This window comes from Haliotis cracherodii, unplaced genomic scaffold (assembly GCF_022045235.1).
Source record: "Haliotis cracherodii isolate W230 unplaced genomic scaffold, xgHalCrac1.p SCAF_1, whole genome shotgun sequence".
In the NCBI taxonomy this organism is placed as follows: domain Eukaryota; kingdom Metazoa; phylum Mollusca; class Gastropoda; order Lepetellida; family Haliotidae; genus Haliotis; species Haliotis cracherodii.
The window spans coordinates 24,232,020-24,246,536 of record NW_027266264.1 but is presented as its reverse complement, the minus strand read 5'-3'; the positions used below and the strand labels follow the sequence as shown (position 1 = coordinate 24,246,536).

The window sequence follows — 14,517 nt, the reverse complement described above, 5'->3', positions numbered from 1 at the left end:
ATAGCTGTAATATCGCTGATGCCGGGTAATGCAATATTTCTTCATTCATTTATTCTTTGATGTAACAGGAATTTTGCTCCAGGAACTGATTAAGTTGGGTTAATGTATTTTTTTCTCTTAACCTTTGTAATGTCTTAATTTCCATTTGCTGCTTTGCACAATTAGCTTTGTCGTGCATATGTATATATTGTTCACCATTGTTTTCATTATCATTTTAACCATTCTCATACATGATAAATTGTTTGAGCTCAAGTAGGTTCATACGGACATCCAATGAATACTTTCCAGTTTTCGAAATTGAGCATCAAAGTCAAGGGGTCCTTGTCATTACCCTACATTTTAACAAGTCGCCATTGGCGATCTCAACGACCCCAAGAGCCCCTTAATTTCGAAAAATGTTTTTACTATTGCTTACGGGCATTCTACTTTAGTAGAAATTACACTGAGGCGAATACGGTTCGTATCACGAAAATAGGGTAACGAATACGAATATTAATTCACTAATACAATGACAAGTTAGCAGCTGAAGTATTATTTGTTATATTCAGTGAAACATTAACAACATAAATTATTTGACATGGTTTGTTAATTATAAATATATCATACATTTAGATACTGCACTTATCCAGGTACTAGTATCTGTTCAAATGAGACAATGACCAGTGACCACAATACTGTCAAATTAAATATTGTAAGAGTGTTGTCTTTAAAGAAATCTAAGCATATAACATGTTCTTATAGATATTTTTAGGTACATGGTATGTAAATGGACATGCTTGCGTATTCATGAATATTTGATTCTATTTGCCACGAATAACTAATTCAATTCATGAATGGATACGGTTCAATTCACCGAATACATGAGTGAATCGTAACAGACCTAGTAGAAATATTATCTTGATAAAAGCCAATTGCTTCAAAACCGTAGGTGCTCAAAGTAGTTTTTACCAACATGTACTTACTTAGGAATAAGAGGGTTTCAATCTAATGTAGACTGCCCATTTCTTGTGTCCCCCCGCCGTGATATCGCTTGAAAATTGCTAAAAGCGGCGTAAAACCATACACACTAACTCTAATGTAGACGGGATAGATTTAATAAAGGAATATTAACTGAGTTATTTTTCATCTCTTCAGCCTGTAGCGGCCCAGGACCCAAGTATAGTGGAAGCATCCACTGAAAAGAAAAGCAAGACACCATCGCCATTTGAGGACGACGGCGGTGACCGCGGAGAGGAGAATAAAGACATGCAGCAGAATGGAATCCTGCAGAATGGACTGGATGATGGTCAAGGGTTCAGGTAAGAAGAGGCAGACAGGGTCTTTTTTTAACCTTTCTTTTATGACTCCTGAGCAAAACAGTGACTATTTTTAATATTCACTTTCTAGATTCAACCAATAAAAGCAAAATTTATGTTCAATAAAATAAACAAGTACTGCACTACACATTTATTTAACCTACTCAATCTGATTGGTTAGGATAAAATATGTAAACCATGACATAAGAATAGGTAAAAAAAAAAGTACTAGAATCTGTTATCCCAAATATAACATGTTACTATAAGGGTAACGCTATTTTTCAGGGCATTATCATTTGCAGAAGCCTGAGGTCTTCCATCAACTGCCCTCCTTCGTAGGACTGAGGGCTTCTGCAAATGATAATGCCATGAAAAAGAGCGTTACTGTTATTATAGCTAAAATGGATGGAATTTGTAATCACATAAAAAGAACAACAATATTGGTTTTGAAACATTTACTGCAAACAACACTAATTTTACTGACCCATTTTTACAAATATGGAAACGGCATAGAACAAACCATATGATGTCACTATTGAACGTGATGGTATCTATCCCTACCCTATGACGTCGCATAACAACTGGTGTGATAACGGCCCGTCGTCAAGCAATATGAGGGCATTATCAAGTTACAGTGGCCCGCTCATTTCTGATAACATGCGGGCGGTTTAATTATAATACTATCCATTTTAGCTATAAATAACAATAGTTTGGCCCAAGACTAGCCTGTATACTTACAGGCATATCCAGTGTCAAATGTTTGAATCATGAGCCATTGATGTGTGTTGAAATGTTTGTATGTAATTTATGTCAAGGAAATATGACTAACATATTCCATATCCATGAATGTGTTTCATCCTATAAACCAGGGGCCGGAAAATTTAAAATCCCAAACGGACATTTTCATTTATGCCACGCCCCCTTCAAACAGCGTGTTTTAGTACGACTTTTTACACACAAATTACAAGTTGTTACGTATTTATAATATGATGAATTATGAATTGTTTCAATTTAAATTGTTTAAAATTCACCGGACAATTAATAACAAATAATATCATTTTAGATATACATGGAAAACATACGTTTGTTTCTGTTATAATAACGATCTGTCAACGTTGTGAACGGTCTAATTAATATTCATGAGTCTGCTCAAGTGTACGCGTCGTAACATTTGGATCGAGATTATTATCCCATATTTGGTTATCACGTGACCTCACGGGAAAAGTTGTTTTTTTAAAACTAAAGATTATTTAAAAACAAGACAGATAATATAATCCAAAAGCCTAAACTATCGTTGATAGCAATAGTTATTTGAATACTTTTTCATCTGTACGTAATTATTGACCTTAAAAAATTTGATATCGATCGTCACAGAAAGCAAAATGGCGGTCAATCAAGATTCAATATATGAGTAGCTACTGAAAACAATAAAATCTGCAAATCCTCATTGTATGTCAACCAAGTGAAAGTCGTTAGCCACGACTTACAAAATGATCATTCAGACTTTGAGGGTTTGGCAGATCCGCTCGACTGATCTGCATCGGTCGACTGGCTGTCGTCACGCTTTCGCTTCTTGTCTGAGGTTACGTATCGTAGCATTGTGAGGATAATGAGGTACATCGATGATGCAAGGTATTTATGTACAGTTGTAAACACATTTTACTCAAATTAACAAGATATTCTCAGTAATAAATCCTCGATCAATCAGTGTCAACTCAGTTTATTGCCTATTACAGTGATTGACTGATTGGACTATCATTCTACATGTTCTAGGTACGATGTATTTACAGCAATCAAAACAAACAAAGCTTGTCAGTGTAGATAATCTTCATTGTGTTACAACTGCAGACAGAAATTGCTCAGTCCTAACTGTTGATCATGTCCGGTCAAAATTTAAGAATGTCCGGACAATACTTTTTAAAATGTCCGGACAGAAAAATTTAAATGTCCGGTAAGCAATATTTTAAACCGGACATTTGAGATTCCCAATCGGACATGTCCGGCGCATATGACGGTTTCCGGACCCCTGCTATAAACCGAAGCATTTGCTGAAGTAACTATTGTTCATCCGTGAATTGATCAGAATGGTTCAAGACAAACCAGGACATTTCACCTTCTGTTACCGATACTTTCATGTTGAGCATGTTTAGAATTGGCCTTCAGCAACCCATGCTTGTCATAAGAGGCGACTAACAGGATTGGGTGGTCAGGCTCACTGACTTGGTTGATGCGTGTCATAGTATCCCAATTGGTAAATGTGTCCCCCGCCGTGATATTGCTGGAATATTGCTAAAAGCGGTGTAAAACCATACTCACTCATGCCCTCCCTCCCTCCCTCCCTCCCAATTGGTAAATCTATGCTCATGATGTCAACAACTGGATTGTCTGGTCCAGACTCAATTATTTACAAACTGCCAATATCAAATACCTGGAATATTGCTAAGTGCTGCATTTAAAAAAAACCAAAAGACCCGTCTCGAGCATCAAACCATTTCATTAAAAAGTAAACTTGTTTGGATGACTGATGTTTTCCATCCCCCACAGAGGAGGGAGCAGACAAACCTCCCCTACAGGTGATGAAGGCAAGGTCCCTCCCCCTCAGCTCCAGCTGGACCCCAGTAAGATGCAGCTGAAGCCAGATGGGGACTTCCTGGACCAGCAGCCGTCGTTAGTTGTGCACCAGCAAGGCTTTCAGCTGGACACCCCCCAGTTCGAACCTGTGGGCATCGACCCTGGGCAGTTTGACTACAGCAGTCAGCTCATGCCTTCCATGGATAGTCCAAATTTCAACATGGATTACAACCAGGTACGTCATCCACCAATGCTTGTGTAGCGTTAAGGTTGAGGCATGTTCATTCATCTAAAGACTTTTGTCCCTTATTTCTTATTACATGAGTTCGAATCATGTGAAATGACTAGGTAATACTGTTCAGAACACCATTAATCTTAACTAAGTTAGTCATGTGAGAGATCTGTAGATTTCCCAAACACAAGTTTATATAATATTATTATATATTTTATTTGTATGATATATATCATTTTATATAAAACAATTCCAGCTTTATGAAAAAATAACAGGTGGGGCTGTGATTTTTGTTTCTGGCAAATGAATTTATTTTTGGAAAAGGATATTGTTTGATTTCTTTGGTTTGATTCAGCTTCTGCAGCGTCAGCAACAACAGCAGCAGCCCATTGCTGTACTGACCCAACAGCAGTATGCATTGGCAACACAGCAACAGCAACTGGGTATGTACTTGAATGTTGTGGAACTCTAGTTGTCCAATCTTTCTGTGTGTGCATGCTCCTGACTGACGACAGACTGGGAGTCAATTTCATTGGTTAAGGTTATTGTCACCTTTGGCACAGCAACTAATAGCAAAGAGGCCTTTGTATATATTGTGTAGGTCTTTTAAGTAATGCTCAGAATCTTAATTTTATAATTTGGCAATGAACATACTTGTTTTTAATTGAGCATGAAAGTAAAGGTGTCCTTACCATGACCCCACTAAGGATTCAGATACTTCAGCAGCTCACATTAAGGATCCCAGGAAACCCTTAGTATTGAATCCTGAAAAAGATTTGTCTATAGAACCAATTAAACAGTTAACCAATTCATTCAGGACTTGGGCAGTATAAGCTTTGACTGCAAATAGTAACAGTCCAATAAATTTCAATTGACTTGCACTTTCCTTACAAAGGGTTTGAAGTCACTCTTGTTGCACTCACTTATGGAGGAATCGCTTGCCTGTCACAAAAGACCTCGCATATGAGGTCTTTAGCAAACACATTTTTCTTGACTTAATCATGAACATTTCTTCCTGCATATCACAGACAATTTGATTTATTTACGAGGAAGGGAATATTAAGTGTTCCATTTTCCCTCTTCACAATGTTTGAGTGATCCAAACAACGGCATGCATGTGGGTTGTCAACAGTACACACTGGGGGGGTCAAGAGTGGTTGGCAGGCTGCGTTGTGTGGCATCTCCTGACCCTTGAGTCTATTCTCTGACTTGAAATCTACAGTATACCTGTTCCGTTGCCCGTGAAGACACGGGCCGCTAGAATAGGCCTTCATCAACCCATGTTTGTCGTAAGAGGCGACTAACGGGATTGGGTGGTCAGGCTCACTGACTTGGTTGATCAAATCACAATTGCGTGGATTGATGCCCATGATGTCAATCACTGGATTGTCTGGTCCAACCAACAAACCAACCAATGCAAATTGTAGGCAAATAATGCTCACAGGGAATTCATCAGGTATACCATAAAATATCAAAATTCCTCTTCATTTGCTTCCCCCCAAAATACTTAGATTGGTATCTGTTATTCAAACATAGTGTAAAAATTGTTGTATTATGAAATAGTTTGCAAGTTTAAAGATTTGTGGACTTTTTCCATGCTGTGGCCCATTTGTATCTGTTATCTCGGTATTGATGTGTTCCAGATAGAGTAACTCGTGGATGTTGAATTGATTTGGAAGTACTGATATTTTAGTTTCTTGTTGCCGTTTTCCTGTAATTTCTTGATGTTCATGTTGTGACTATTAACATCTTGAAGTTTTAAGTTTGAATGATATTTTGTATCTGTTCCATCATCCTTTGTATGTAACTATGTTGCATTGGCACTAACTTCAGTCCAAGATAATGGTGAAATGCCACCTCTCTAGCTTGGTATGTATCCGGGGATCCAAACTTTCCCATTGAACCGAACCGCCTTCCTGTTCAATCTTGGCTAGAAAAGGGGTGACACCTTCAGGCAAATAATTCCCTAGAAATTGTTTGTTCGTATAATCAGGATTTTGGGGTGATTATGACTTTAGAAAATTAAATCGATGTAATTCCATTGTTTAACTTAAAGATGTGAACTAAAGAATTGTTTGAGTTTTGCAAAGTACCAAGCTAGAAAAGTTACATGTTTTGTGCTTGTTAACCCATAGGTACTCAGTATTGGTAAAAAATAAGCAATTTCTAACTAACTGTTGTAAATCCTATTTCTTTCATAATTGGTGTGAAATAATTCAGATTTTAATGAACTGCACATTTTGGCAATGGTTGGTCTGAGAATTGATGGGTAAACAAGCATGGTAATTGATTCTTTGAGTGTTTGGAAGTTGTGGCCAATCAAATGCATGGAGTACACAAATTGTGTGCTGTGCATACAGCCAGGGCATGGTAGGACAAACACATTGGTTGTGCATGGCTTATAGTGTGTGCTTCGCTCTTCGTGTAGGCTTGGCCCCTACTGCAATTGCTCCACCCCCCTACGTTCTGAGCGCGCAGGATCCGTATACTGTGGGGATCCCAATTGCAGGTTAGCATCTACGTACTTCTCTTTTTGAGGCTTCCTAGGGTGGCACAGGAGTTCCTCTGCTTCAATTATGTTTAATTCACTTTTGGATGAACTCGGTCCCTTTCTTACAACCCTCACAATTCTGAGCACATCCTTCGGAGCCTTACTGGGTAGTAAGAGCAAGCAGACACTGGTGTTATCTTGATTTATTTTTCATTATCTGTATTTTGTTAACTTTCCAATTTTCTTATTAAGTTTTATTTGGTCTGAATTTTTGTGACATTATTTTAGCATTTTGCTTGATTTATAAAAATCTCTGCTGAATTTGTCTTTTCTGAATTTGTTATTTATCTATTTTGGTTCTGCTTGTAAAAGTTTGCATGCATTGTGTATGGTCTGTGCACCAGTCTGTGCCTTACTATCATGTCACTGTTGTAGGCCCGACAGTAATTCACCCTCAGTATTATGGGGTACAAACACCATGGGGTATATACCCTGCCAACCTCATACAGCAGCCACAGGGGCAGCAGACCCCTCAGGGCATGCAGCAACAACAGACGCAGATGATGCCACGGCAGAGCAATGGGAGGCCGCTCACGCCGTCCCAGCAGAATGATGGCATGGGAACGCCTCAGACACTTCAAGCACAACCACTTCAGGCTCCAAGTAATTATTTATTTTTGTCTGTCATGAGAGTGAATGAGGGAGTTATCTACGAGTTCAGATGTTGATATCTGGCTCTATGTCAACAGCATATGTTGATAAAAATTTGTCAATTTGAATAAATGTGTCCGAATGTTTCAAGTTTATGAAGTTAAAATAACTCTGAAAATAGGACCAATAAAATTGGTATGAAACTTAGTTTCACTTTTAGAACGTTCCATTTTGGGACAAATGTATTTTCTCAAATTGTCCTGACATGGAAACTTTAGTTGTTGATAACCCCTTTGGAATCGGCATTATTGTCAACATCTTTCACAGGATTAATCTGATCTGGTATAGTAGACTGGAAGCAATCAAGTTCAGTAGCCTTTAGATACATTCAGTTTATGCAGTTAACCTGATGTAGTGAAATGTAGACACCACTCATGATTACATTTCAGAGCTTATCCAACAATGCTGTGAAGATCTCTATCCATCTTCCGCCCTCTTTATCTTCTTCTCTCTTTCCCTCTCCCTCCCTCCTCCCACAAAAAATACAATACAGCTCCAAACCCCACCAACACCTCCCAAACATAACCACTCCAAACCCCACCAACACCTCCCAAACATAACCGCTCCAAACCCCACCAACACCTCCCAAACATAACCGCTCCAAATCCCACCAACACCTCCCAAACATAACCACTCCAAACCCCACCAACACCTCCCAAACATAACCACTCCAAACCCCACCAACACCTCCCAAACATAACCGCTCCAAACCCCACCAACACCTCCCAAACATAACCACTCCAAACCCCACCAACACCTCCCAAACATAACCACTCCAAACCCCACCAACACCTCCCAAACATAACCACTCCAAATCCCACCAACACCTCCCAAACATAACCGCTCCAAACCCCACCAACACCTCCCAAACATAACCGCTCCAAACCCCACCAACACCTCCCAAACATAACCACTCCAAATCCCACCAACACCTCCCAAACATAACCACTCCAAACCCCACCAACACCTCCCAAACATAACCGCTCCAAACCCCACCAACACCTCCCAAACATAACCGCTCCAAACCCCACCAACACCTCCCAAACATAACCACTCCAAATCCCACCAACATCTCCCAAACATAACCGCTCCAAACCCCACCAACACCTCCCAAACATAACATGCAGATATCAGGCATAAACATTTCCCTCGGATTCCTGGAATACTGGGATTTTACCTCAGAATATGTAAAATGTACTTATTTTAATCCCTAGATTGGCGATGTTGCTCCAAAAACAAGTTTTACTGTTCGCATGTCTGAGATTTTTTGTTTCAGATTGGAACGGTGATAATGTTGCTGTAGTGTATCAATATTCAGTGTAGTAGCAGATATGACTGTTGCAGATGCTGGCTACCAAATCCTTGCACCTGCTTATTATGATCAAAATGGACAGTTAGTGATGGGTAATCCTCGTGGCATTGGCACGCCAGTCCGCCTCGTTTCTCCAGCTCCAGTTCTTGTCAGTGCTAATGCAAATCAACAAGGTAAGTCCCGATCTGAGTTATTCTTGGTTGATGTCATCACTCGCTGACTTGGTTGACGCATGTCATCGATCCCAATTACGTGGATCAATGCTCATGATGTCAATCACTGGATTGTCTGATCCAGACTCGATTATTTACAGACCGCCGTCACATAGCTGGAATATTGCTGAGTGCGGAGTGCAAGGGACATGCCCTGTGACATCAACCTTGCATATCTAGATTGCTGTCATTCATACATATAAGCTCTGTGATTGGACAAATAGAGTTATGAATATTTTTCCAACATTTTTGACTCCAAATAATGATGATTATCAGAATTCGGAGTCCTGACGTAGAGCATCATAACTGGTTATGGGTCTGCTTATAGCACACTGAATAAAAAAAGTAAGGGATAATTAATATTTTGGGGTTTGTTTTTTTTTTGCTGTGAAGACCGAGGAAACAATTTCATAAAAGAATCCCTAAAAATATTCATGATCCTAACTTTGTTGAGTATATTAAGCCCTGGGCCCCATTCCACAAAGCGATTGTCGTAAGTCAGTGTGAAAGAATGGGAGTTACGATCGACTTAATGCTAAGATCTGGGCCCTTTTCCACAAAGCGATCGTAGCACCACGACAGTCGTAATTCTATGTTAAAGCATGGGAGTTACGATCATCTTAGCGCTACGATCGCTTTGTGGAACGGGGCCCTGGTTTGTCTCGGCCCAGAAGTGAATATTTACAGGCTACCATGACTTGGGTTAAATGGGAACAACTGATTTGTCATGTCGTGAATATCTATCTTGTTCTGCAAGGTGGGAACAGCTCCATGGGCAACAACACACTGCGGCTTCTGACAACCCAGCCTCAGCAAGTTCAGACCCCGCCAGTCGTCTTGTCTAGCAGCAACAGCAACTCCCAGCAACAGAGTAGCTCTTTAGGTATGTGCTTGTCCACTTGTCTGCATCAGGAACATTGTGCTGTTGATACTTGCAGGGGACCGGTACATTGATGCATCACCATTTAAAGATTTACAGAATATGAGACTCTTTACAACTCTCACAAATGGTTTTCATCCTCATTTCATCCTCATTTTATGAATAAAGTACTCTCAGCATCATTTTTATGATACATTCGACTTTTGTGTTGCTGTCAAGTTTCTATGATACATTCAGAATAAACATTCATCTTCATTTCATATACGTTCATAGTTCCATGGTCCCTTATAAGTATTAACATTTGTGTCATCTACTAAACTATTAGGAACAATGTGCTAGGTTGTAGAGTTACTTACTTGGTATATGACTGACCTGCTTGATGACTGAGTGCATGTAAGTATGTAGTAACCAACAGGGAATGGAACATTTATACAGGTAGTAGCTTGTAGGTCCTTCTCCTTAGAAGAAGGGACATTTTCAAATGCAAGAGCTCTAATTTTGAAGAAAGTGCTATGATTTATCATCCCAAACTGGCTTCCACAGGATATATTGCTTGGTGAAATCAGCTGCAAATGTGATATTGCTGCAATGAAATTGCATCACTACTTTGAAGACCATTGTGATGTCATTACCATGATGTCACAATCAAATGACATCACTAATCTCTCTCATTGAAGCTGTCTTGCTTTCCTTTTTACACAAGAAAATGGTTATTACTTTTTGCTAACAGAAATAGTTGGAAGTATCATTTTGGATGATAAATAGAATCTCGCCCTTTTCTTTTCAGATCAAATATAGCAACACTCATCGATAAAATTGTAACTCAGCAAGCCTCATGAGTTTTAAACTTTTATTGACTTGTGTTTATATATCTGATATCAAAAGACAATCGGGTGAGATTCATACTTACTTGTGAGCCTGTTCCATTTGAGGATGGAGTGAAACCAACATGTTTACTCTTGTGCTTAAATACATATGTAGCAGACCAATACTATGCTCACAATGCTGTTTACATTTGAACCGTTGACTTTGAGTTTCTAGTTACTGCACTATTGAAAAGTTTTAATTGCACCAATTTTGACATAACTTATTCTGCACTTGTTTTGAGGCAACAGATCACTTTCTGCACTTTGATGAACACTGTAAAATGATCACATGAACTCTTCATAGCTGATATCATGTCGCTGTTGTACTGAGGGTCAGATACTGGAACATTGGTGCATCCAGGTTGTAGTAGGACAGTCAGATCAGTTGTACAGCTTTTTCAGCTGGCACAAGCTTGAGTAATCCTGTCAAGTGCCTATTCACGCCAAGCATAATCATATTCATGTTAATATACCAAGCTCACGTACCTGGTTTATCATTATCTATTCTTGCAATCACATTTGCAGACCCCGTTTCAATGTATTGATATGGTAAATACAAGAAGTGTATGAAAGTTTCCAAGTTTACGAAAAAAATATTTTTCATAGTCATTTTGATACTGGTTGAATTCCTGAATAAATCATCACGGTTACCTCAAAAACTGCTTCCGTCCAGTAGGAAATATAATCTCAATAATTAGAATGCTTCCGCTAGCTCATCCTGGATGCATCCTTGTTACACCGCGTGCCGCCGTGGCCAGGCTACATGTGTCCTCCTCCCTCCTAGCAGGCTATACCCCCTCCAGCAGCCTGGGCTACACTCAAGTAACCACCAGTCTGTTCACCCCAATAGCTGCCAATCTTAGTCTCAACCCCCAGCAACAGACCAGCTACAGTAGCAACGGACTCGCAAGTCTAGGCTCGTCCACGCCCGGAGCGATAGGATCAGGTTCGTAGACGATGATGCTCCTCAATGAAGCTTTGATAGAAGCTGAGACCAGTCCAGCCCTGGTTATGTTCAGAAAGCAGTTCAGTGTTTATTGTCGTGCAGACTAAACTTGAATATGTGTTTTCCTTGCCCTTTGTATTTGTTTGGCTGTACTACTGCCTTTGGTATACCTGCTCTGTGTCATGTAATTTGGCATTGTCATAGCCAAGAGCAAATGTGCAATAGAACTTGCGTGTTGAATCTTCCTTCCTTCGACCAATTCGCTGTGCCGAGTTGTGTCCCTTGGGTACACCAGAAACCTGAGATTGTGTTTTTAATCACTGTTCCCTCTGATACTTGTTTCTAGGTTTTGTCAGTCTTAGACCTACATGGCTTCGTGCTTTCCTCCTGCATTAGGCTGATACGCCGTGATATAACTGGAATATTGTTCAGAGGCGTGGAACCCAACCCAACTCTGTTAGTCAATGTTATGATATTGTAGAACTAAGATCACTTTGTGAAACAAAGACATGGGCAAAGTCTCACAAAGCAACCTTAGCGCTACAACTGTTAATATTAAAGGAATGGTGTTCAAACAGTCTTCAGTAGGTTTAACAAGTCTCCATACATTCGGGGCATGGTGATAGGTTACAAGGATGATTGAAAATATTTTTAAGGGTAACAAAATTGTTTAGAAATAAATTGCCAGGTACTGTTCTCTGCCACTATGTACAAAAGAGTTTCACAGTGGGCCAGTGTTTCCTTAACGCCAACCCTCTTTTAAAATTACTATCGATTATGTATATCTCGACAAAGTGTACCGTTACAACTTGAATCGTAACGGAGAGATTACCCGTGGTGTTTTGTCACAACAGGATAATGTTCAACAAAGAAGTCTTTAACTCTCAGTTCTAATATATGAATGTTTGCATGACAGTAGCAGGGCTTGGCTTGTCATCAGTGATTATGACTTTACAAAACTGCTATTGTCTTGAGTTTAGTGAGGTAAGAAATCTGTACATCATGTGTGTTCTACCAGGCAACGGCACTGTTACAGACCACCTAGCACTTTGTTCACATACTAACACCTCATCACCATTGATCATGTTACGATATGGATGGAGGGTTTGGCTGGCAGTCCTGTAGACAACACTAGAGAGTAGTGCATGAACTGTAGATTTTGTAGTAAGTCATCATGAATTTGTCAGTTGCTTTTTCAGGAAGTTAGTTTCGTAATGAGGTCACTGGTCCATTTATAGAAGTATACAGGTACTCTCACTCAAGCTCAACACACAAACACAGAGACTGTTCATTGAAAACAGATTGGGGCTAAAGAATAGCATTTTAAGTTTTTGCTGGTTTGGATGGACACAATAATACTTTAGTAAAATACTCTCTTGAACTTGCATGAAATGGATGTTTAGGCAAAAATGGTATTCTTATTCTACTATTAATACTATACAAAAAATGGACAAAATCTTATATTTCTGTATATATATACTTTTTAACTGTTTCTATCATCAATATAGAACTGGAGCATCTAAATTTAGCTATAAAAAAATCATTGTGAATAAAACAATACGATCTTCCAAACCAAATTCTAATTTAACATTTCAACTCAATTATCCAGATTGAGCACTCGTGTCAGAATTACTGTCAAATGTTACCAAGTCAGATATTTTCATTTTGTTGCATGTAATTTGATGTTGGTAATAATTGTAGCTTTCATAGCAGTCACAGAGTACATTTCATTAATGATATATTAATTATGCATGATATTCCTGTGTACACCCAAGTTAGGTAACTATAATAAATGGGTAATGTTTGCTTGTGTGTGAGGTGTGACAATTATGCAGTAGTGACGATGCAAAATGAATACCTTGTTCGTTGCAAAAAGTTGTAGGTTATGATAACACCACATTCAAATTGAATACTGTAATTAGTCTTTGCTAACTATTACTATTGAAGATAAAAAGAATTTTGGGGAAATTTATTGCTAAATTGCAATATTTCTAAATGCCTAAGTACATGTTTAAGTGGAAGTACCTCATTTGTGTCGACAGCTTATCAGTGTTGCTGGAAACTTATGCTAGGTGTTTTCTGTAGGTCAGCGCCGGGAATCGTTCGACGTGAAGCGGCAACAGCTACCCGTTGGTGGCTATTACAGCCAACTGAGTGGAATGGCCTCCCCGGCCGGCCCTGGTGGTCTCATGCAGCCAGGGCAGTCAATGACACCGCCCCCATCACTCTCTGGATCAACCTCAAATCTCACACTAGGATCGTGGGATAGTTGTGGTAAGACAGTTTCCTTATTACTGTATTTGCCAAACTAAGCGCTCTGCTCCAATAAACACCCACTGACCATCTTCTAGACCAGCCTGTAGGGGCGTTGGGGTAGCCTAGTGGTTAAAGCATTCGCTCGTTGCGCCGAAGACACGGGTTCGATTCCCGACATGGGTACAATGTGTGAAGCTCATTTCTGGTGTCCCCCCGCCGTGATATTGCTGGTATATTGCTAAAAGCGGTGTAAAACCATACTCACTCACTAGACCAGCCTGTAAGTAATCTTAGCGTACAGTACTAAGCCTGACAATTAACATGACAATCTGTATTTTCTTCTGCACATTCCAAATCATTTACAGTAAAGAGCAGTGTAAAAAGGCTTACCACCTCATAACTATTATTGAAAAAGTTTGTTCCAATATGTTTGAACTGAGTCTGTTCTCATCTGCTTGATGTCGGACAATAAATGTTGTATGGATTTTATAAGTGCTCCAGTTTGTCATGATCCCAGGGCACTTATTTCGGCAAATGTTGTGCATGTTTCCACTCAGAAGGTTATATATTTTCAGGCGCTTAAAATGGATTCTTTATTTGTTTTACTATGATCTCTCCAGTTATTTGATCATCAATAGCGTTAATAGCTGATAAATAATTGTTAGCATCAAAGTGAATTTGAAACCCTTCACTTTGCAATGACACAACGGAATTTGATACTACTGCAGAATACAAGGAAAGTAAA

The 14,517-nt window shown here is 39.3% G+C and overlaps 1 protein-coding gene across 6 annotated transcripts in view; it reads left to right on the top strand.

The window, feature by feature from the left end:
* Positions 1 to 14,517, top strand: part of LOC139474805 (pumilio homolog 1-like) — a 54,621-nt gene that overhangs the window by 20,165 nt on the left and 19,939 nt on the right. For 2 of the 6 annotated variants that reach the window (XM_071257957.1, XM_071257932.1), the window contains exons 6-14: positions 1,135 to 1,298; positions 3,840 to 4,101; positions 4,454 to 4,541; positions 6,527 to 6,607; positions 7,025 to 7,252; positions 8,630 to 8,785; positions 9,582 to 9,707; positions 11,355 to 11,516; positions 13,602 to 13,790. In XM_071257957.1, the coding sequence (XP_071114058.1) occupies positions 1,135 to 1,298; positions 3,840 to 4,101; positions 4,454 to 4,541; positions 6,527 to 6,607; positions 7,025 to 7,252; positions 8,630 to 8,785; positions 9,582 to 9,707; positions 11,355 to 11,516; positions 13,602 to 13,790 (1,456 nt within the window). The remainder of the gene's footprint in view (positions 1 to 1,134; positions 1,299 to 3,839; positions 4,102 to 4,453; positions 4,542 to 6,526; positions 6,608 to 7,024; positions 7,253 to 8,629; positions 8,786 to 9,581; positions 9,708 to 11,354; positions 11,517 to 13,601; positions 13,791 to 14,517) is intronic. The other 4 variants (XM_071257949.1, XM_071257940.1, XM_071257968.1 and 1 more) reach the window with 4 other exon arrangements.